The sequence below is a fragment of the Elgaria multicarinata genome, chromosome 5 (genome assembly GCF_023053635.1).
Source record: "Elgaria multicarinata webbii isolate HBS135686 ecotype San Diego chromosome 5, rElgMul1.1.pri, whole genome shotgun sequence".
NCBI classification, from domain to species: domain Eukaryota; kingdom Metazoa; phylum Chordata; class Lepidosauria; order Squamata; family Anguidae; genus Elgaria; species Elgaria multicarinata.
The window spans coordinates 56,864,790-56,889,362 of NC_086175.1; the positions used below are offsets into that span (position 1 = coordinate 56,864,790).

Sequence of the window (24,573 nt, forward strand, 5' to 3'; positions counted from 1 at the left end):
TATATTGGTCAGAAGCAAATAAATAAATCCCTCCTGCCATTTTATATAATTTAAAATAACAAAATTAATACAAAGGAAACAAGAGGAACAAAACCAGAAAATAACCACAGGTCCAGGTGAATTTTAATATACACAGTGCCTACAAGGAAATGTCTAAAGATTTATTGCAAACATTGGGCAGTATCCAAGGGAGCCACTATGCCACTAGTGCAACAGGGAGCTAGCGGTTCTAAAAGAGCCAGTGTGGTGTAGTGGTTAAAGTGTTGGACTGGGAGTTGGGAGATCCGAGTTCTAGTCCCCACTTGGCCATGGAAACCCACTGGGTGACTTTGGGCCAGTCACAGACCCTCTGCCCAACCTACCTCACAGGGTTGTTGTGAGGATAATATGGAGAGGAGGATTATGTATGCCACCTTGTGTTCCTTACAGGAAAAAAGGCAGGGTATAAATTTAATAAATAAAATAAAATAAAACAAAATAAAATAAAAGCAACCTCAGTTTCGGGCAAGTCAGCGGAGTGTTCTGCTCATTTTGGCTTGGTTTTTAGAACTTCTAGCTCCCTGGGGCAGTATAGGATATTGCCCATTAATAAAAATGTATGCATAAAAATAATGGCTGGTAATCCTGCCAATTTTTCCTTGCGATGCAGTGTTTACTCAGCAAGCAAGTTTTCTTAGAAGTAAATCCTACTAAATTTAACAAGACTCTCATTAATGGGTTTAGAATTGCAACCTAAGACACGAGGCAGCTTGTAGAATCTGACATCTCTGTGGCTCTGGTTCCTATGCTAAAACGCAGAAGGGAGCCTTTGCAGAAAACATTGTATATGCAAATGAATCTGCATTTGCCGTATTATAGCGCTGAGATATACGTAAGGTATGAAGCTAACTTAAAATTCGGAATTACATCATTAACATTGTTAATTACATGCGCTAAAATTTGGATATTACCTTTCTTACACCCTAATGACAGACAGGTAGCATACCTAGAACGTATAGCACACTTAGAGCATGTAGCCATTTTGAGAAAGCATTGCTGAAGGCTGCTGATCTCAAGCTGAATTAAGCTGCTAATCACAAAACCTGCTCATTAAAAATGCTCAATACTTTAATTTTATAAAATCTTATATGTTTAAAGTTTAACATTCTAAGACAAATCAAAAGGTTTCATAAAATTAAAGTTAATTCAGTTTGTGATCAGCAGCTTCAGCAAAGCCTTCTCAAAATGACTACATGTTCTAGGTGCACTATTTTAGGTATTTTGATCACTAGAGCGTGAGAAAGGCGATGTCCATTTTACAGCATCTTTTTAAACCATCTAATTATACACAAAAATTTGCAACACCTATCAAGTGTTGTGCATTTTGAGACACATCACACACATCTGCTCCCCATATGGAGTAGTAAAGAGGTATAAATGGAAAGATGTTACAAACCAATGAGAGGAAATGTGTAATGTTCCTCAAAACAAGGAAACTTGAGGAGATACACAGATGGCAACTGGCAATATGAATAGTCAGGAGACTTCAGTAGAATTGTAATCAGACTATTTTGAATAAATGGGATAGTAACATAGCATGCATCTTCTGGGAACAAATAATCCCTTCTCTTTGGAGCACTGCAATATATTTGCAGCACAAGATAAACAGATTAGCCACTTTTTGTCCCGTCCCCCCCACTTTTAATTATTTACCTTTATTCTGCCACAGAAAACAAAGAGCCTGACCAAGCAAATCAGCAAGGATTTATAGTTGACAAGATCTGTTTTTCAAATGTTATTTATTGGAGGATTCTGTTGAAAGTATGCTTTGTTTTTAGGTGAATTGTTTCTACAGAAGAAAACATCCTGCTATCTTCATGAGATGGAAAGAACTGCTATGTGAAAGACAGCAGAGCTCACTCTACTCCAGAAAAGCCTACATTGATCAATGATCCGTAATAAGAACTTGATCAAGAACAATAATGTTAAAATACTACTTTTCACATCAGCTACAGCTTGGAACCTTATGATCTCTCTTGGTGATAAGTAAACAATCTCCCAGGGCACATACATAACTTTTTCATAAATCTAGAACTCCGCCACTCTAAAAACAGCTATGTTTCAGCAAGTATCTGAAAACTACTTTTTGCTCAGGACATGTGCAAAAGCAAGCAGCACATGACGGCAGAGGTGGGGTTTGTGGGTGCTTTCCATATCCCATAAGCTCTGGAGGCCAAGTAACCTAAACTGATCAGGATGGGAAGGAAACTGGATAGGGAGATGGAATGCACACACAAACTTCTCTTTCTCTATTATGGCCCGTGGCATGCCAACAATGAGAAAGAAGAGAAAGCAGAGATCTGTTATGCTTTATGAGATCCCTTGAACAGAAAGAATCGTAAAGCCAATTCCCACCCATATCTTGCTTCAAAATTTAATGACTTCTACTGTTGGAGACATAATACTGAGCAATTAAGGAGCCCATTCATCAGTCATTATTACCTCCATGAATTAAATTCAAAATAAAATAAAGTGGCGCACAATTTCTTTGGCCATGGTGTGTGGGGAATGTTCACAATACTGGGTGAGTGGTGGGAGGAGCGAGGGCTGGAGAGTGGGGCAGAAAAGGTAGAGGAAAGGAGAGCAGGAGGAAGGAAAAAGGTAGGTTTGGGAGTGGGAATTAGAGAGAAGGGGAAATATGGAACAAGAACAGGGAAGCATGGACGAGACAGAGAGAACCTGCAATTTCTGGGGTTGTTTCTCCACAAAGTAGGGACACCTTTCTTCGAAATGCACTCAGAGAAGAAGACACAAGTAGAGTAGGCTACAAAGCCCCATCCTATACATACCCATCTCTCTATGAACCACAATCCAGGGCAAGCAGACACATAAAGATCAAGAGGAGCCATGCTACACTCACATGCACCTGAAGAAGATAACTGAAGAAAGATCGCCTGCCCTTTTAGGAGGCCAAAAACTCTTTTCTCTCTTCCTCTCTTTCTTGTTCACCCATCTCTTGTCTATGCCCCACTTCTCTACCTTATTATTATTATTATTATTATTATTTATTTATATAGCACCATTAATGTACATGGTGCTGTACAGAGTAAAACAATAAATAGCAAGACCCTGCCGCACAGGCTTACATTCTAATAAAATCATAATAAAGCAATAAGGAGGGGAAGAGAATGCACCAAACAGGCAGTAAAAAGTCAGAACAAAATCAAGTTTTAAAAGCTTTAGGAAAAAGAAAAGTTTTTAGCTGAGCTTTAAATGCTACGATAGAACTTGTAGTTCTCAAATACTCTGGAAGAGCATTCCAGGCGTAAGGGGCAGCCGAAGAAAATGGACGAAGCCGAGCAAGGGAAGTGGAGACCCTTGGGCAGGTGAGAAACATGACATCAGAGGAGCGAAGAGCACAAGCGGGGCAATAGTGTGAGATGAGAGAGGAGAGATAGGAAGGAGCTAGACAGTGAAAAGCTTTGTAGGTCAACAGGAGAAGTTTATATTGGATTCTGAAGTGAATTGGAAGCCAATGAAGAGATTTCAGAAGTGGAGTAACATGGTCAGAGCGGCGAGCCAAGAAGATGATCTTAGCAGCAGAGTGGTGAACAGAAACCAACGGACTGATGTGAGAAGAAGGAAGGCCAGTGAGAAGAAGGTTGCAGTAGTCCAACCGAGAAATAACCAATGCATGAACAAGAGTCTTGGCAGAAGAGACAGACAAAAATGATCAAATCCTGGCAATATTATACAGGAAAAAACGACAGGATTTAGCTACTGCCTCAATATGAGGAATAAAGGAGAGCGAGGAATCAAATATAAAGCCAAGACTACGAGCTTCCTTGACTGGAGTAAGTGTAACATCATTGACAGTAAGAGAGAATGAGAGATGAGGAGAAGGTTTAGGAGGAAAAACAAGCAATTCAGTCTTTGCCATATTAAGTTTCAAACGATGATGAAGCAACCAAGCTGAGATATCTGAAAGACATGCCGAGATACGATCGTGAACATCAGGAGAAAGATCCGGAGATGAAAGATATAATTGTGTATCATCGGCATACAGATGATATTGGAGGCCATGAGATTGAATAAGATTACCCAAGGGCAACATGTATAAAGAAAACAACAACGGGCCAAGCACCGAGCCTACCTCTTCTCTTTCCTTTCTGGAAATAAATTGGTCCCACCCCAGGAAATTAGGTTTAGGGAAAAAAGCATCCATTGGCATCAAAGGGTTATTTTCCTAAACTTAATTGCCATGTGGAGGTGGGATTTTGGGGGACCACAGCATGCAAAGAAACGAAGGTTAATCCTCCCCCTACCCCAACTGTGATCCCCCTGGAAATCTTCCCCGCTCAGTGCATGGCAATTAAGCTGAGGATAAGACATGCCATTGGCACCAATGAAAATATTTTTTTTTAAAAAAAAGTTTAACTACTATGCAGGGTGAGATTTTGGGGTATGTGTGTTGCAGCTTGTGAGGAAGGGAGGGTTGATCCTTCCTTTGCCCAGCTGCAATCCCCCTTGAAAACTGCCCCATACATATCAATTAGGCTGAGAAAAAATCCTTCCATTGGCACCGACTGACACTCTGGGCCAGACCTAGCAATGGCACTGACTCCACATTCAGGTTTGTAATCCTAAACACTCTTATTTGTGAATAAGTCTCAAAGAACTCAGTGGTACTTATGCTTAGCTATGCATAAACACAATATTGGAACTCATATAACACAAGACATTTCAAAACTTCCAAAAATGAATCCGTATCACTCATACCATGTTCATATGGTGAGAAGGTCCCAGCATCTATGTTAATGTATGGATCTATTTTGATTGCAGTAACTCGTAGACCACATGATTTCAAGATGGTACCTATGCTGCTTGCAATAATTCCTTTACCAATCCCTGAGATGACACCACCAGTTACCAGGATGTACTTCATGGGATAGTTCAGGGTACACCTTAAATCTCGAGCGGGAATTCTGAAAGTGAGAAAGTTAATTTATAAATTATGAAGCACTCTGAAGTTTCTTACAAAAAGAAAAAAAAGCTGAAGCGACTGTTGGAGGCAAAGTACTAAGCAATAGACAAAGGCCATGTTTCAGTGGTAAAGCACATGTTTTGCATGCAAAAGGTCCCAGGTTCCATCACTAGATTCTCCAGGGAAGACTGGCAAAGCCTGCCTGAGATCTTGGGGAACCCTTGGCAGTTAATGTAGACCAGCCCTTCCTAACCTGGTGCCATCCAGGTTTTTTGTACTACAACTCCGAGCAGTCCTAACCATTGGCCATGCTGGCTGGGACTGGTGGAATTTGGAAGTTCAAAACACCCGGAGGGCAGCAGGTTAGGAGAAGCCAATGTAGACAATATTGACCTACATGACCAATGATCTGACTAGTATAAGGAAGCTTCCTATGTCTGATCTAAAATATTGTTTATAAATGTTGTCCCCCAACAACTCAGAATTTTGGGTTTGCACGTAACACATAACAACTCAGGGATACAGTATTCTTCGATTGTTTTGCTTTTTCTGCTTGCAGTGGCAACGATTGGGCAGCAGGAACCAGCACACTGCCTCACTCCTACGTTGTTCACAACAATCTGAGGTCTCTGTCTTAAGAATTGCCAGTCTCTGGCTCCCTCTTCCTAGGCTGTCACATATGCTGTTCGTGGAGAATTTACTACCACAAATAGGATACACGATTTTTTTCTTTCCACCTCTTTTTTAATCCATTCAATCTCTTCCAGAATTTAAGAAAACAATTCTTAAACTTCATTTGTTTCAATTAGTACATATGCAGTGTCATCAGGCTTCTCCTCTATTTTCTTTTTAAATTATTAGATTGTAAACTTTCAGACATGACCATTAAAAAAACAATTGTATGCACTGCTTAGTTCATACAGGCCCTTCAAACAGGCCCTTTATAGCAGCTATAAATGCCCTTGGTGACCTAAGGTAAACCACAAGCCCTCATCCTCAGCTCCCTCCTGCAAAACTGGTATAATAATACTGAACCATGTTAAAGGATTGTTGTAAGAAATACCAATATAATGCACGTGAAGCACTTGGAGCACACTAAAGAGCTATATAAATGTTATGTATTATTATAGTATTAATAATGGTACCGCTAATGCTTGCTTGTTGCTGGCCTGGCCTTGCCGGCTCATCTAGTCAAATGCGAAAAGAGAGACAAGCTCTTGTGCTGGTAAAAATCAATCTTATCTTTAATAAATTCTTCTTTAATTATCTCTATACATTTCAGATAATATCCTTCTTTAGGAGCTTTCATCTGATTTTTTTTTGTGGGGAGCAGATCAACGGAGTAGAAATGGGGTGCTCCATGGCACCAGAAATTGTTAATTTATATATGCAAGATTTCAAAAAGCAGTATTTTTTCTAACAATGACTACAGTTGTAAATTGACCACATAGTTGAGATATACAGATCTTTTTTTTTATTTGGAGAGGTACATAAGATGGGCTAAAAGAATTTACTGAATGGGTGAACACCAGAGATCGTAATCTTAGCTTCGAGACCACTTGAAGCACCCAACAGGTTAATTTTCTAGATATTGTTGTGAGAAAACAGTCTCAAGGCTTTACTTCTACAGTATTAAAAAAAGACAGATAGAAACCCTTTTCTTAAATATGATAGTTAGCGTCTTCTACATCTCAAAACATTTTTTACCACACAGTCCAAAAATCAAGAAGTTATTCAAGAGTCACAAGCCTTAACAAAAGCTTTCACAGCAGGGTTTACCCAAATAAGATCATAGAAGGAGCCATGTTTAAGGCCAATAACAGCAATCCTGAAAGCTTCTTGTACCCTAAAAAGAGTGGCAAAAATCAAATTTCATGTATGTTGCCTTTCAATCCAGTCACCAAAATATTACAAATACACATATGTTCTAACTGGCATTTGCTTCAAGGTTTACCAGGTCTGACAACAAGATCCATGGTGACATTTAAGAGAACTAAAAATCTAAAAATTTGGCTAATACATACAGATTATACAAGACATAGGAAAACCACATCTCAGCCCACCATGCTAAATTTACTCAGGCCTCAAGGACACCATCCGTATGGCTGATATGAGTATTGTAAATTTACAAAAAAGGTTCACTCATTTGCTCATCCTAACAATGGGAAATCCATACAGATTGGGTTACCTGTCTCTGCAACAAAATCTACATAGGAAAAATGTCTAGACCATTACAAATAAGGATAGGCGAACATCTTTATAACCTGAAACATCAGAAGGTTGGTGATCCTTTGGTTAAACACTTTTTGGACAGGAAATATGAACCAAAGTCCATAGTGTTTTGGGCTGTTGATAAGGTGAAGGGAGATGAGACAACACTTAGATGTTCTGGATTTTGTCCTTAAAATGTTTGGCACCTAGGAGACTGAATGACTCTTTAGATTTCACTCCATACAAATAACAAACAGGATCTATGGGAGATAACATCTAATGTGCCATGCAGCAGGTGAGTAGTATGCTTTAAGAATATGAGCAGCTATTGGTAAGTGCAAGCAGGAACTTCTAGATTTAGTATGATCACAGCTGTTGATTGCTCTTAAATTAGCTCCAAGAGCTTATCAACTTGTTTTAATTTTGTAGCCAGGAGTAGGAGTGTTTTAGAGAATGCAGTTATCGGTAGGGATGCCTGAAAGAAAAAGCTGAATATTTTCAGTTATTGTTACATATTTTAACAGCTTGTGCTTGTCTTCAGGTCAGTCTATTTAGTTATTTCTTTGGGGGTATGTTTAGCAATTACAATGGCTATTGTTATAAATTGTATAAAAGTATGTTTATAAACAGATTGTTATACTTTTGATCTAGGATGTCATAAGAAAGTTTTATAAGTATATCTGCTTGGCCTCCAGGTCTTTGCAACATGGGCTGGGATGTTGCCTCTAATCAGTATTTATGTTGTATTTATGTGGTGTTCTTAGCACCTGAAGACTTCATCTGAAATGCATAACACTATATCAAGAAGAATTTATTAAAGATTGTTTTTTACCAGCACCACAGCTTGTCTATCTTCTCGCGTCTGTATTGTGGTACCTTTTCCCTGTTTTCTCCACTTGGCTGATCTAATTGCCTTCTCCCAAGATATCATAGACAGCACCACTGGGAAAGGCCTCTTAAGTGATCAGAAAGGCAGCCAGTTCAAGATGTAAATTCCAGCAGACACAGACACTGTGCATGAACTGTGCACATGATGTATATTTGCACTGCCACTATTGCTGCATTGCAGCATTTGCTTGAGCAGACAGCAAATCAACACCATGCAAAATGGTGTATAAGTGGCAGCAAGGTGTTGCAAGTTAGAGCTATGTAGTCTCCCCTGCATACCCTAAGCTAACCTGCTACCCTCAGGTGTAGTGGAGGACACTGAGAAACGCTAGTGTTAGTCAGATTCAACTGCTAGTCCTGTCAGCCCTTGTACATGGAATGGGGGTGGGGGGTGGGGGCACATCACCTTGTTCTTCGCATCAGACAGCAACAGTTCTGCTTAATATGAAATTAAACTTGTTAAAAACAGGGAGTTGGATGGGGATAAGAGAACATTGTTGCATTATCATTAAAAACCAAAGTTATTTTAGACTATTTTTTGAAAATTAATAAGGAATCATTACTAATTTATTGTTCATACTATTGATTAGTAATAATTGCTTTATTTATATTAATCAAGAATATTTGGGGACTTCTCCCTCACTTTGCCATTTAATGTGTGTGGTGGTGGTAGGTTCAACAAAAGGAAAAAATACAAATACCAATACAAGGCTACTTTCTCCCCACATTCTTTCTTTTTAAACACCTCCCAACCCTAGTGTTGCAATGCATATCTAACCACAGAGATAAAGTGGCAAGAGTTATACACAGCTCTCACTTTCCATATGAAAACAACTGTATGCTGAGCACGGTAGCAGAATTGCTCTGCTACCAAATCGCTATGGTGTTGGAGTCTACATTTAGGCAGCAATCCTAAATCCACTTACCTGGGAGTAAGCTCCACTGAAAACAATGACGTACTTGTGAGCAGATATGTATAAATATCTCGGGTTATTGGGAACTTATCAGAAAAGAGGGCTGCTACAGTTTCACTTGTAACTCCCATGTTGTGGTTCTGTTTTATTACTCTTTAAAAAGTAGCCAGTGCTTTTTTAAGAGTAATAAAAAAGCACTGGTTCTGCAGTGGAATGTAATAAGAAAAGTCTGCAAGTTTTTCTTCAACTAGATAAATCTAAACTACTATAGTGAAGACACAGCATTTATATACAACATATTTTCCTGAATGCATGGTCTAGAAGTGAATTTACACTCAAGACCACTTGAAACTCATTCCTATGCAAAATTAGACCTTGCACTGAGTTTAATGGGATTTACTCCCTAAAAAGTCTGTTTAAGATTGCAACCCTGCAGTGGAATCTAAACATATCTACGGTTACTTTCTACTGTTAGTTTTTCCCTATCCTGTGCCTGCTTACCCTACCCTGTACCTGTTTGCATTCTCTTCCCCTCCTTATTGTTTTACTATGATTTTATTAGATTGTAAGCCTATGCGGCAGGGTCTTGCTATTTACTGTTTTACTCTGTACAGCACCATGTACATTGATGGTGCTATATAAATAAATAAATAAATAAATAAATAATAATAATAATAATAATAATAATAATAATAATAATAATAATATCTACTCAGAAGTAAGCCCTACTGAGTTCAATAAGACTTACTCCTAGGTAAACGTATACAAGATTACCATCTTGACACTCTTTAATTTACAATTAGAGTGGTTAAAGGCGGTACAGGCGAGGCATTCCAGAATTTCAAAGCATGACTATAGTTCAAAAAATGGGGATTCTAGGGTGAAAACCTATGCATGTTCAGATAGGAAAAAGCCCTACAACTCCCAGCACAGACCTTCGCTTGAGGCACAATTGTTAAAAGCAAATGCCCTTTAAACTTTTTCTTTTTTTAAGACGCAGGAACCCTTTTAAAAACGTGTCAAACCTGGAAAACAATGCCATGTGATGATTACAGCGTCAGAATAGGGGCGGGGAGACCCAGACTAAAACCAGCCATGAGGCTCACTGGGTGACCTTGGGCCAGTCACTCTCAACTTAACCTGCCCCACAGGGTTGTTGTGAGGATAAAATGGCGGGTGGGGTGCCCTCAACAATTGTGGTAAAGACACCGAGAAAGAACGCCAGGAGTGGCGCATTCATTATTCACCAAGACTTCGGCGTAGGTGTCGCCGTCAGCGGTGCCCGAAATCTGCACCTGTTACCTCAGTTACGGCAGCCTAGGCAAGAAGGACAGAGGTGGGTCCGAGCTTTTCGCTGCCTGCCCAAGACGCTGCCCAAGCGGGCTTTAAGCCGCCATGGCCCCAAGTAGGAGGGTGCGCCACTTTGGCCACCACAGCAGCGTGGGCGCGGAAGGGAACTTTCCACCGCCGCCAGTCAGGTGAAGTGCGGACCTGCCGCGCCCCTTCATCCCTGCCAGGAGGCCAGGGACGCCGCTTACCTCGCCGCAACGGTCTTCGAGAAACGGTGCTGCGGGTCGTGGCTCACCGTGGCAAAAGCGGCAAGTTCTCCGACCTCCTCCGTCGGCCTCCAGCGCCCCCACGGCTCAGTTGGAAGGCGACCACCGGGCTCACAGTGGCCGAACTCCCTAGGAAGCGGCTCGCCAACTGACCGCTAGGCGGGACCTGAACTGCAGGCCGAGCTACCGTCTGCCTTCAGGAAGAGGAGAACTGAGCTGAAGGGAATCGCAGTTATTCATCCTGATGATGGCTTTTGCATCAAAAAGCTGAGGGATATGCACACTTACAGAGATGCCCCTTCCACACAAGCTAGCACACATTCAGAATTGTGCACATGCAGACATTATCAACATGCACAGTCCCTACGTGGTGGGAAGCTAGTAGCATGATAATAGAGAAACAGTAGAGTGTAAGCCAGGCCCACCAGATTTACTGCTGCCGCCCCAAACTTCTGCCACTTGTGGGGCATCTATGCGACATGATGGTCATCTATGTTATAAAATAAAATATTTGACTCACCTGAATCATATGCAAATCATATTATGACAACACCATTATCAACAAATTAATCCTACGTTACATGTCATTACTGTGCTTAATTTATATTGCACGTGTAATTTTGCAGATCATTTTACATTCTTTACATTGGTCAATAATTCTTTGGTATAGTTGAGCATTATTCCCATTTTACAAACGAAGAAGAGTGGCTGGTTTGCAAGGGGTATGCTTAGAAGTAGTCATTGGCCTACTTTGGCTGGATCATGCCCTGTTTCACACTAAAATCTTTTTGTGCGGGCTCTGGGTCCTAAGTTTTCAGTAGCATGAGAAATGATTTGCTGTATTATGGATTCGTGGTCTCTCTTTTTGCTTTTTGAAATAAACACCTCCGGCAGAGCATGCTTCCTTTGGAATTAATGTTCATTAGGTTGCACAGAGTCGAAACCGAGGTTCAGTTAGCCACCTTTATTGACCCACAATTAATATAAGATTTCTAAATCACTAGGAAAACTTTCAGAGTGGTAGAGCTATTAGCATGTTGCAGCAAAAACAAGTGTATCTTGTAGCACCTCAAAGGCCAACACATTTAATATGGTATAAACTTCCGTGGACGACCGTCCCAGTCTAATGCACGCACAGCCTAGTCCACGAAAGTTTATGCCATAATAAATGTGTTCCGTCTTCTAGATGCTACAAGTCTCTTCTTTGCTTTTGTTGAAAACCTGCTGTGTAGACGAAGGACGCCTAAAAAGACTGACATTCAAGGCTGTCACTTCAAGTAAACATATCAAGCTAAAATCGGGCGAGACAGATACTTCCTCCCATGCTGACTGGGGAATGCTGGAAGTTGTAGGGCTTTTTTCTATCTAAACATGCATAGAATTGCTCCCTTAGAAAACACAGCCTCCGCTAAGCTACACAGCCCTAACGAAGACAATGGGGAAGAGAGGGCACCGTTCCGACAAATCCACGCGCAGGCACCACGAATCGCGCATTAGGCCCATCGATTCCCCGCCCCCCTTCGCAATGCAGGAAGCGAGAGGAAGCGCAGAGCGTCGGCTCCTGGGGATGACGTAACTCGGAAGTAGCCAAATTCTCTTTTCCGGAAACAAACGTTAGTTTTTCCTCAGCGAGGGGCCTACTCCTGTCAAGTTGTGGGAAACGGCTGAGCGGCAGTTGGAGGCAAGCAGGGAGGGGCGGTATTTGGCCGTTTAGTTAGGATGTTGCGCGGCCTCAGCGGCTGGTTTGGGATGAGTCCGGCAGGTGAGGAAGAGAAACCGCCTCTCCTCGAAGGGGAACCCGGACCTGGTGAGGGGGAAGCGGTGCCTGAAGGGGACGCAGCAGGGCGGAACCAGGAGGAGGTGGAGCTGCAGGTGGACTCGGACCCGCTTCTCAACCAGGCCAAGGGACTCGGCAGTGAGTGTCTCCATCCCCCCTCCCCCACCAACCCACCCCATTCCACGCTCTTCTCTACCGAATCCCTCAGGATGAGCCTTCTTGCTTCCAAACCTCCAGTCAAGTCTTTCCCCAGTTGCCTCTTAAGTCATTCCAGCCCTTTGCCTATAATTAAGCCTTTTCCTCAAACTCCTGTAACAAATCTCCTACTCAGACACCTTTCTGGCCAGTCTTCTTTACGCTGCAATCCTCTTCACGTTCACTTGGGATTGAGTTTCAGTAAACAAACACTTGGAGTTGTATTAGACTAGCATTGGATACAACCCCAAGTCCTTTTACATTCATAGGTTCTGTTTTAAGTAGGACTAACATTGGCTACAACCTTTGGATAGGATCAGGCCTGCTCCCAAATAAGTGCAATCTTAAATTGCAGACTATTTATTCAATAGAAGTTGTGTTGACTTAAATAAAATGGATTGTGGGTTGCAATTAGGGGAGCAATTCTAAATTTAGTTACATACGGATAAGTCTCACTGGATTCAGTAGGACTTATTTCTGAACAGACTTGCATAAAATGTGGCCAAGAGGAATTTCTTGTTTTTCTTTTAAGACATAAGAATTGCATTTTGTTTTTTTCAAATATGTGTACTTATCTATTTCAGTGGCACTAGAAAAAACTAATAAAATTCCATGTTACTGCACATAAAATGCACATGTTACATTTCCGCACACATTAAGACATGTGTCACTAATAAGAGTAAGAGAAAACTTTGGGACAAGGTCTTGAGAAGCAGGAGAGTTTTTAAAATGCTGTATTCAAGGGAACAGCTTATGCCTGTGTTCAGGGCCCATCTGACCTTTCTAACTCCTGATCATAATATCCCTCGAGCTCTTTACAGCTAATAAAGTAGCAAATACTTTCCCTGGACGTAACCAGCTGAATTTAAATATTTTGGCCTTCCTAAATGGTCATTACTTACTTTGAATTTAATTGAAACTACCCTACAGTTGACTTCAAATTATTAGGGTAGGTATGTTAAACTAAAATGGCCTCGTTTACCAGGTCATAATTTATTTTGACACAATGAGCTGTTCTACAGATGGAAAGAGCTATCTGAATGTGAATTTCCTTTACTCTTGATTCCTATCTTGGCACATCTGCCAATGCACTATCCCTGAAAAGATTTGGGTTGAGTATTTACATACCCATATTCTTCTTTCCCACTGTACAGGATTCCTCACATCTGGCATATATGGGTTGTGAATGGATATGTGCTATGTAGGATTTGGAATAATGAATGAGTGACCTACTCTGAGGCCCTAAGGGCAGCACCAGCTCCTTATAGAACAGAGATTTAGTGCTTATGGGGGCAACCCAAAATGAGTGGAAACACTAGTTTGTGGAAGGGGGTGGCTGGCAGAGCTCACATTCCAGAAACAAGTCATTCTGTTCATTTTGGGGCTTGATACTGGAAATGCTAAATCTCAGTTCCACAAGTGGTGGGTGGAAGGGAATTCGGCTGGCCACTTGCAGAACAGAAGCAGCAGTGGATCCCAGTCGTGGGTGGCAGCAGTGAATACTTCCCTAAGACTCCCATGTTGACATACCATAGACTCGTATTACTAACAGTTAATTTCTGAAGCCCAGAAAAAGATATCCTGAGTTTAAATGTCTTATTTCCAAAAGGTTATCTCTTCAGCTTTGCCACTACAGCATCGAAAAAGTTATCTGAATCAGTTGCTGAAACGGCACAAACTATAAAGAAGTCTGTAGAAGAAGGAAAAATAGAAAATATAATTGACAAGGTACTTTTTTCTGCTGTCAGATTCCATAGTAGATTATTTACATCTGCTCATAAAATTATCTATTTCAGATTATGTTTAAGGCTTCTGGCATTATGGGTCCTGACTAATAAAGTGCCCTGATCAACTACTTTATTCAGGAAAGTAAAATTGAAATATCAACCAGATTAGCAATTAAACAAAATATGATTGAGCTGACAAGAGTTCAGGACTCCTATAGACACTTGAATTAGTACCCACTAATTTCAGTCTGTGTGGGGGGGGGGTCTGGCTGAGCTAGTCCAACTATTTTCAATCTTTAATATTTCTTAAATTCTTCAGCAATATAATTTGGATAAACCACAAGCACATATGAGAATTTTATTTTTAGAGTTTCAAGCAGTGTTGCAGGCAATACCTCATTATCTATAGAAATCTTGAAAGAAATTCATCATGGGTCAGCCACTCCCTATCCCCCACCTGAGCATTTCTGCCTATGATCTTTCTCTTCAGTCCTCTGAGTGCAATTTTCACAGACACAGCCATTCCATGTAGGAAATCACATGCAGCATATCTAGATTTACATGCATGTTGTACCTTATTTCCTATTCTTAAATACAGTAAGTCAAGCACTATTTTGTATTTGTTCTCACTTTACGCTGCTGTATTTAAATGTTCCTTTATATTGGAAGGTTGTATACAGGACCAGCAGCAATTGGAAACATGCAGGCACTATAATATACACTGTGTAGACAACACAATTTGAGATGCCTGTCAAGAATGAGGACCTGACCCTCTGGTTTGTTGAGAAAGAAACAACCCAGAGTTTAATCCATAGTTTGTTGTTGGGTTAAAACTCCTGGGTTGTTTGCTAAACTGAATGCAAAGTGGTAGTGACAAGCAGGCAAGAGGCAGCACATGGCCCCAACCAATCATGGATAAATTAACCCATGGTTGATCATTACCTTTGAACAAGAGTCATTACTTCATTTGTTTTTCATGTACTAATGTAGACTTGCATTTTTCATTCTATGTATAACTTATTTTTTTCTTGTAGACAATTATAGGAGACTTTCAGAAGGAACAGAAAAAATTTGTTCAACAGCAACACACACACAAATCAGGTATTGTTTAAATGTGGTTACTAAAACTGGAATAAAGCTCAATTTTTTTTAGATCTTAACAGAATACATAAGGTAAAGATTTAATAGTTATTTTCTTAACTTTTGCTAGAAGTGGACTGTCTAGAGTTCTGAGTAGCTGCATCTTGATTTTCTCATAATTGGTTTTAAGGTAGATTTTGGAATAAGCAAAGCATAGTCTCTGTCCGCCAGCAGAAAGGACACCACTTAAGGGAGAAATGGATTTCCCACTACAGCCCCATACCTTTCCCTCAAATCTCTTCTGGAGAGTTGGGCAACCATCCAGAGCAGATTCACAAGTGCAGGGGGAAGAGGTCCAATTGCATGACATTGAGTGGAGCACCTTGTTTTAAAACAGCTTATATTTTGCATGATATCCAGAAATGTATAGAACAGAAAATTAAAATGAGAAGTCCATAAACCTGAGGGAAATTATGTAGTAACATTGCTTATGTTGCCTCACAGCCTATAAAAATAGTTATTGTAATATGGGGAAAGTTTAACCAGAGTATCCATTATCCATTAGTAGTTAAGATATGAATGATTATTTTGGAAAAAGTAGTTGTTAGGAATTATTTTGGTAAAAATATTTTCAATCTTAACTACTATTTTTTAAACAAAGAGTAGCCCGTTCTTTATTTGTCTAACAAATTGTGTTTAAATTCATTTGTGCACTGCAGTTCATGTTCATGTATGTCTAACTTCACTGTTTACATCATGTGGGTTGCATCCAAGATAAACTTCCCCTTAACTGAAGGGGGAGGCAAGTTTCTTCCTCCCTGCAATCTTCTGCATCACCTCCCACGTTGATCCAGAGGGGTCCCCAACCTTCCAAAGATGATCTTCAGAAGGCACAAGGGACTGCAGAAGGAAGTGGAAGAATTGGTGAAAATTGCTGCCTTCTGCTCATGGGAAGGTGGGGCAGGAGGAGTGGAACTCCAGTCAAATATCTTTGGATTCAACCCTATTTGATTGAAATGTGGTTTAAAATAATAAGTCGTCTTATCAGATAATTTCCATAATATTTTTGAGTAACTAACATGTAGGAAATTATTTCTGATACAAAGGTCAATATGACCAATCAATTAAAAAGAACAAAAAGATCTTACTAGTTGAACTCTCCCCTGACAGATCTTGGCAAAGGGCATTTTTCAGTCAAGGATGCCAATGGTTCAGCTGACTCTTGCTATTGAGTGCAGTCTTTAAAAAACCTCCCTTTTTTGCTTGCAGAAGCAGCTGTGCCTCCTTGGGTAGACAGCAATGAAGAAGAAACAATTCAGCAACAAATATTGGCCTTATCAGCAGTAAGTGATGTTTACTTTTGTGCTCAAGCCACTACTTTTCTTGAAAACATGCATGTTTCCAGTAGTGTTTACCTAAAACAAAACTCTAGAATTTGAAACATCATATGGCAGCTAATAGAATTGTTGGTAGGGTTTAGATTTGAGGGGGAATCACATTAATTGGTAATACAAAACCAACTTCTCCAGGGCTGGCCTACCATTACACAGAGTAAAGCAGTTGCCTAAGGCAGCTGATTTGGGGTGTTGTATACTTCTATTCCCCGGGAGAGGCATTTGGGGGGTGCGGAGGTTTGTCTCGGGTGCAAGGATAATTTAGTCAGCCTTGAATAATCTATGTCTTAACTTGGGGAGAATGGAACAGTTTGTCTAAGGCAGCAAAATATCTTAGGTCAGCCCTAAACTTCTCTTCCTGAAAAGTGTTTTCTATGTGTCTTACAGTTAATTGATGGTGTAATTCACTCTTCAAAGTAATGAATTCACAAATATTCTTTGGACTATTCCACCATTAACAGCACATTTTATTTTGAAAAGGACAGAAGAAACTTCCTGCGTGACCCACCAGCAGGGGTTCAGTTTAATTTTGACTTTGATCAAATGTATCCAGTGGCAATGGTAATGCTCCAGGAAGATCAGCTTCTAAACAGAATGAGATTTGATCTTGTCCCAAAGCAGTGAGTGATCTATCTGTCTATTCTCATAAGCTTCTTAACTGTTTTCAGAATCACTTAGCTCTGAATAAAAATAATGGCTGCAGGATAGAGTGTAATCCTAGGCCCTCTAGAACCGGAGTGCAGAGACAGGGAAAGGGGTGGTCCTGGGGGCGGGGAGGGTTGGAGACTGGAAAAACTGTTACGCAGCTTCCTGTTCTTGCCCCAGACTCCTTTCCTCCTGCTCAGAAGTGCCACGGCTAAGACAGGCGAAATCACCTGTCTAGTGAAAATACATGGCGGCCGGAACACAGAGGCGAGGATCGCCTCTGAGCTCTGACTGCCCTGCACTGGAGACTGCCAACCATCTTCATAGGATTGGGCACTAAGTTGTTAAGGATGCAAATCCTATGCATATTTAGACAGAAAAAAGTCCTACAACTCCCAGTATTTCCCAGCCAGCTGGGTTGTAGGACTTTTTTCTGTCTAAACATGCATAGGATTGTGCCCTACTCTCATCTACAAACATTCTCCATTCTTGTTTGTATATAAAAATGTTACTTGATAGTTAGCTCATGGTTTGCTATTCAAAAATTCAAAAGTCACAATCTAAGCTTGAATAATAAATTATTTGTCAAAGATTTGTTGTGGTAACTTAGTTTGATGCCTACCTTTGAAGAAAATAAACTTGAGGTTTGTCAAGGTTGATCATAACTTGTGCAACCTTATCCTTGGCTAATCAGAAGAAATTTCCATTGAGTTAAATGGGACTTACTTCCAGGTAAGTGTGTTTTGTGCTCATTAGGAAATATACCACCAGGAGATCCTGTACACAAACTAGCACTTCACAACATGTGCATGAGGTAGTGTACAGTGCATTATTGGTAATGGTATATACTTAATCCATGTATATGCTAGGTGTTGGTGTATCCCTGCATAGCCATCCCATCATATGTTACCTTGTTGGGGTGAGAGTGCACACAGACATAAACCCCATGTAATGAATTGTCCTTAGTATTAACAAGTGGAATCAGGTACTGTCTTCCAAAGATTAAACAATTGTGTTTTGCTTTATATTAGCCATATACAATATTCAATTGCCTATCACGGCAATTTCCTTGCAGCTTAAATCTGTCCCATGTTATAAAATCAGTACAGTTATCAAAACCATATATTTACTGTCTTCAGTGTAAAGGAAGATGTGTTCTGGAGGAATTATTTTTACCGCGTCTCCCTAATTAAACAGTCTGCACAACTCACAGCACTGGCTGCACAACAGCAAGCAGTGAGAAAGGAGAAGAATGGCAGTGAAGAAGATAGACAGTTAACAGGTAGAGATTTGTTTTGAATAAACAGTTCAAGATAATGGATGGCAACCCCTTTCTCTGCTGTTTTAAAAATAGATATTCTAGGCTTTCTCCTTAAATCCTTTATTTTAAATATTCTTTGGATGGTCAGATATTTGAGAAATTTGAACCTTTAAACGTTTGGGGGTAAGCAAATATTTTTTGTATTGCACAGCAGATATTCTTATTGAAGAATTATAAAATGGGGCTTTACTAAACTGCATTTTTAGAAAACAAAATACATGTTTTGTATCAAGCATGATCATAAGACAAAGTTAGAATTAAATCTTTAAAAATATAGTAAAATCTCTCCTCTGAAAACCAAATTCCAAATTCACTTGGAAACTATACAGCAGCCTTTAAATATACCAGTGATTAGTGTCTATATGAACATACTTACTAAACCTGAACCTATGTTTCTCAAATTCTAGCCTTTGCATTCTACAGGCTTATCTTCTGTGAGCTTACTAGCCTCTTTGTATAATGTAATTGTATGTCGTATTTGTACTGAGCACAAGTCTGTCCAGTATACACAGATATGTGAGAGATGTGTTGTGTACTTTACTAGTATAGGTAATTTATATCTATACAAGTAAAGCATTTTTTTAAGAGTGAAGTACCTCTCAGATGGGGGGGGGGACTGAGCTCTCCTCCCTCCTGTGGTTAGAGTTGAAACGAAACGGATGTCTTTGAGCTGTAAGAAGCAATTAGCATATGAGGGTCCTGAAAATAGATCAGAGCTTTGCCTGCCTAGTCCAACTTCACACTATCTATTATGAAATTTCTAATTATAAGCCATCCAATAACGTTCTTCTCTCTGTTAGAAGTTGTTTCATATGCAGGGCTGTGTATTTTTACTTTTCAATGCAAATGTACTGCCTTCTGGCAAGGTTGAAACTTTAGTCTTCCAACTTTGGAGCTGATAAAGGTTGAAGGGATTGTCCCTGCACTTGCACAGCAATCACTGCCACCTTGCCAGCTCCAAGACTGGGAGGAAATCTAGGGGTGGTTTGGGCACTGAGTTGGATAAGGCCTGAGGAGTGACTTGGCAGCATAGGGCTACATCAACAAATCCGCCCATGCTTCCAATCTCCAAACATGGAGCTGGGGAGGAGAGCAGGATATTGTTCCTGATGTCATATAGAGCCACAGTATAAGGTTGCGGAGGGGCAGGGTGCTGGCAACCAGAAGAGTTGTCTTTGAGTAGCAAGGCCAGCCAAAAAAGCATGGAACCCTGTTCACGTAGGCCCAGTCAGACAGGCATAACAAAAGATTTGTCATGATGTATTATGAGCTTTGGCAAGCCTAGGACTTGTAGTCAACCCACCCCTTCCTTCATCCTTCCTTTTTCTTTACATGTCTGGGTAGGACATTTAACACTTTTGGTCACAGTTTATAACAAACCACAGTTTCCTGATTTATCCAAATATGGGAAACTGCATTTTGATATAAGCTGTACTAAACCTAATCATGATATTAAGCCAGTTTGATCCTGCTTGATATCCTGATTTGCACCAACATCAATATACACAAAAAATGAAACTGCAGATTGTTACATTGCAACCAGAACCTTTAAAAGTTATTTCCTAATGTACAAAGAGAGGAAGGAGAGGAGATGAAATGCACAAGCCTGAGGTTTGCACATAACAAGAAACTATGACTTGATATCTGAATTGCTATACACTGTTCCTAACTTAAACTTTAGTCTTCTGCATACCCTAAAGGACAATGTCTTCAGAATTCTACAGTTTCTGTCTCTTTTTCTAGAAACTGTGAGGCCAAAGACACCACCTGTAGCAATCAAGTCTCAACTAAAACCTCAAGAGGTAAAATTATTCTGTAGTGAGGATTACTATATGTATTTACAAGATAAGCGTCTTTCAAGTTTGTGTTAATCCAAACTAGTTTCTTAATAATTCACACACAAAAAACATTAAAAACATGTTAGGAACATCAAGAGTTTGTTTGAAACAAGGTTTAAATTAGAGGTCCCAGCAATATAGATCACTCTTTCAGCCAGGTGGTTGCTCAGAGTACTTTGTTCTAGCAAGTAGATAAGGTAGGCTTTTCTCTTCTGCACCCTCACATCAAAACACTGTTTTCTGTGACTTTAGAAACCCAGCACTGCACTGTGATGGGTGCAAGGGATCTCTTCATAGCATTGGTGCTAGAAGGATGAGGCAGGGTGAGAGAGGGAGCTACTATAGATCAGTGCTGAGTTCTCCCAGCTGTAGAACAAAGATGGCATGCTTGGAGGTTGGAGCAGGGGAGAGAGGTAGGAAGAAGTATAGGATGCACAGAATGTAGGCAGCTGCACACAGAAAACATACTTTTAATGCTGACCTAGACCTCATAGGATAGCAACACAGAAGGAAAATTATTTCAGGTGGGTCTCAAACCACCTCTTTCCCTAGTATCTGCCACAATGATGCTGATGAATGTGGGCTACTTAACAAATCCATATAAGCCCCCAATATTTTCTCATTCTGTACAGAAAATCTGTGCATGAGTCCTCATTGTTTTACTCTTTCCTATAATGTAAGAATAGAACTAGTGATATTAAACAGAATTGTTTGTAATAATATAAAGAATTTATATAATTTTAAATTCCCTTCTCCTTTAAAACTTTATTTAAGGAGGATGAAGAGATTTCCACTAGCCCAGGTGTATCAGAATTTGTGAGCGATGCTTTTGATGCATGCAACCTGAATCAGGAAGATCTGAGGAAGGAGATTGAACAACTTGTGCTTGACAAAAAAAAGGAAACAACCACAGCGGAAGGTAAATTCATTATTTTTCTATTAACTTTACTCATGGGTGGGATAAATCTTTAAAGGTTGTGTTTTGTTAAACACTACTTTTGATTTTATACAGTCATCCCATTTCAGACAAAAGCCCTATACCCTTTGGATAAGATCAAAGCTAAAATGGAAAACAGTCTTATTTTTAACACTGCGTATTCATTCTTGTATTTCAAAATTTTGCTTAGAACACCTTCTTAGAATTGTTAACTAAAGTATGCTATGATATCTGTTGGGTTTTGGCTGTAGCAATGTGTCCAGGAAGCAGGTTTAGAGTGTGTCTGACCATCTAAACTTATAGGAAATTGGGGGGAGGGGGCTTGAGAGGGTTCTCCCCCTCAAAGGAGGCCTAAATATATTTTTAAATCTGGTGTCTATTCACCACTAATTTAGGAGCAGCTTTTAAAATACAACTTACTTGCAGCTATGCTTGCCGAGGTGGGGTTCCGAGCAGCTCTAGCACTCCTTCAGTATTCCTTCAAATGAACAAGACTTGCTTGTGATCTGGGCAGTCTTGTACTCTGGTGATTCCCAAAGTCATGGCATTTGGTTAAAGTGTCTTAAGCACAGCATTGTCTGGCAGCAATTCTGGTGAATTCTTGATATATATTTTAAGGTTTCTCCACACAAGTGTGTGCTTAAGGAAGGTTGGAACTTCAAATATTGTGAACGTTGTGTGAATTGACCCAACACCTACATAAGATTGTTTTTCAACATGGTTGTTTTCAAGCTGGAACAATAGGGTGGGTCTACATATTCAACAGAATGAGATAGTGGAATGAACTCTACCACTTCAAACTGCAGGTGGGGGATACCACCTCTGAATTCAAAACAAAACACCTCCTTGCAAATAAAATAGAGAGAGATTTTAGCCCTATTCTTGCTCTGCTGATTTTTCTATTTGGAGGGATTTTTTTTTAACATAGGGGAGCATTAAAAAAAGTGTTTTCCCTCCTTGCATCTTGCATGTGTAGGTCAGGCCACACTTTCATCACAAGATAGTGCAGTGTATGCTTAAATGCATGACTTTCACTGCAGCTATCTTTCATAAGCAATACTATACAGTCCTGTAAATCCATGTATATTTTGTTTATCCTCAGAAGAAACTCCAGATTGGGAAAAGGAAATACAACAAGAGCTTCAAGAATATGAAGTAGTTTCGGAGTCAGAAAAACGAGATGACAATTGGGACAAAGAAATAGAAGAAATGCTACAGGGAGAAAATTAACCACTTTGCACAACTATTTTCTGGAAACTGACATGAACTTGTTTTTATACTTGCTTCAGGGTCTTTTCTGAGGCACAATGCTGTTCTTTGTAAAATAAGACTCCAGGTGATACATAATTAGGTGTAAAAACTGCGCAATGAAAATACTGTTCATAATCTATGGGGCTGTAAGGCAGGTTTTGACTTGTGGAGCTGTTAGAAAATCCCTAACACATTTCATTTGTCAATTTTGAAAGTTAAGGGATTTACACAAGTGAGTTCCAGTGCAGCACAAGAGGGTGCTTTGGGACAGAGGGACGTTCCAGAAAATGAGCACAAGTAGTAGTTTGTGCCTAAAAAAGCTCTCTGAAGCACTGGTTGTATTTTGAAAACTTCAGGTGGGTAGAAAATATTAGCTGGATGTCAGACATGAATATTGGTTTATAAGTAAAAAATTTGTGAACTGATTTCTGTAGTGGAAAACTTGTATTTAACTACTTCAGTGCAAGTAATGGAATATGTTGATATTCTGATCTTTATGGTTCATTTATAAATAAGTTATGAATATACATCTAGCTATTAGCTTTTTTTAAAAAAAATACATCCTAGGCTACATATGATCTTTTAGAAAGCATTATCAGACTTGTGTTTATATCTCAAGATGATTTGTTGTCTTACAAAACTGACATCAATCAGAAGCAGTGAAGGATTACACTGATATGGTGTGGCTAACAGAAAATCAAGTGGTTCTACTAACTTCACTTCAGTCTGTGGCAAGATACACCTGCACACAATACAGATCGATGACGTATAAACTAGTACTTTGTTAATGTTCTGTTGAGTAAAGCACCATTTTGGAGTTTGTGTTGGTACACTACCTTGAAGTTTACATCAAGTGCTGTCAAGCATTCTAAAAGAAAAGGTTTGGTGATTTTTAAGTATTTCTTCATTTTAAATGCTAAATTGTGCAGTGTACAGGTGAGCATTTTCACCTAAATAACAAGATGAAAAGCAGATGCAAAATGTAACAAGAAATTCAGGCTTGGCTTGTGCAGGTGCGGTTGAGTAGTGCTAAAATAAGTGTTAAGTGTTTATTAAGGAGTGAGAGGTGCATTGTAGTGTGCATACTCGAAGGTGATTGCTGTCCTATAGATTGACAAGAGAACCAGCTAGGTAATGGGGCAAGAGAAAAGTGTTCTGTGAACTTTATGGAAGGTAATAGTCAAATATCTCTATCTGCTTTAGGAAGAGACCACATATCTTATATAGGCCCAGTAATTGGCTTCCTTAGCCTGTGTATACAATTTAAAGTACTAGGAGTTTGATTTTTACCAAATGTCTAGAAGAGGAATTGGTTCGAAGCAATTCAGTTGGTGGTGGCTAAAGCATTTATGGTAACTTTATTTGATGTCCAAGATGTAAAGGATTCATCAGACATCATCTCTCATGAATTCCTAAATAAAGATCTTTCAATCATAAAGTGTTTTCCTATAGCCAATAATTTGGTTCTCTGAAATACATTATAATTTAAGCTCTTTGCTTTCTGTGAATTCAATACTTATGAAGAGAAATCAGATTGACAAGATATTGAAACTAATGAAGGTAACACAACTGTACTCTACAACTATGTTGAGAGATTAATATAAAAAATATGCACCATAAATTAGAAGAGATCATTCATCAAAAGACATCTCTGAAGAGAAAATGACAAAATTTAGATCAAATAAAAATTTGAAATGTGGAAACTTGGTTTTGAAAGATATAAAAAGAAGCTATACATCAGTGTGTAGGATAGATCTCTTTCTCAACCCACCAATGTTATAAGGTCAAAAATATGTATTTAGGTAAGATTCTATACAAACATGTTTTGCCTAAGGGCATAATCCTATGGGATCTGCCCTGGGTACACGTATCCAAC

The 24,573-nt window shown here is 39.6% G+C and overlaps 2 protein-coding genes across 4 annotated transcripts in view; one reads left to right on the forward strand and one right to left on the reverse strand.

Annotated features, from left to right (window-relative positions):
- The window catches only part of CTPS2 (CTP synthase 2), an 86,200-nt gene that overhangs the window by 60,711 nt on the left and 916 nt on the right, over positions 1-24,573 (reverse strand). For 2 of the 3 annotated variants that reach the window (XM_063126414.1, XM_063126415.1), the window contains exon 2: positions 4,759-4,964. In XM_063126414.1, coding sequence (XP_062982484.1) covers positions 4,759-4,964 — 206 coding nt within the window. Of the gene's footprint in view, positions 1-4,758; positions 4,965-10,514; positions 10,609-24,573 lie in introns of those variants that run through there. The other variant, XM_063126416.1, reaches the window with a different exon arrangement.
- Positions 12,133-24,135, forward strand: SYAP1 (synapse associated protein 1). Its single transcript, XM_063126417.1, has 9 exons — positions 12,133-12,447; positions 14,114-14,232; positions 15,266-15,332; positions 16,581-16,654; positions 17,186-17,325; positions 18,490-18,632; positions 20,415-20,473; positions 21,284-21,428; positions 22,549-24,135. Exons 1-9 carry the CDS (start codon positions 12,252-12,254, stop codon positions 22,674-22,676), a joined length of 1,071 nt encoding a protein of 356 aa, XP_062982487.1. The 5' UTR covers positions 12,133-12,251; the 3' UTR covers positions 22,677-24,135.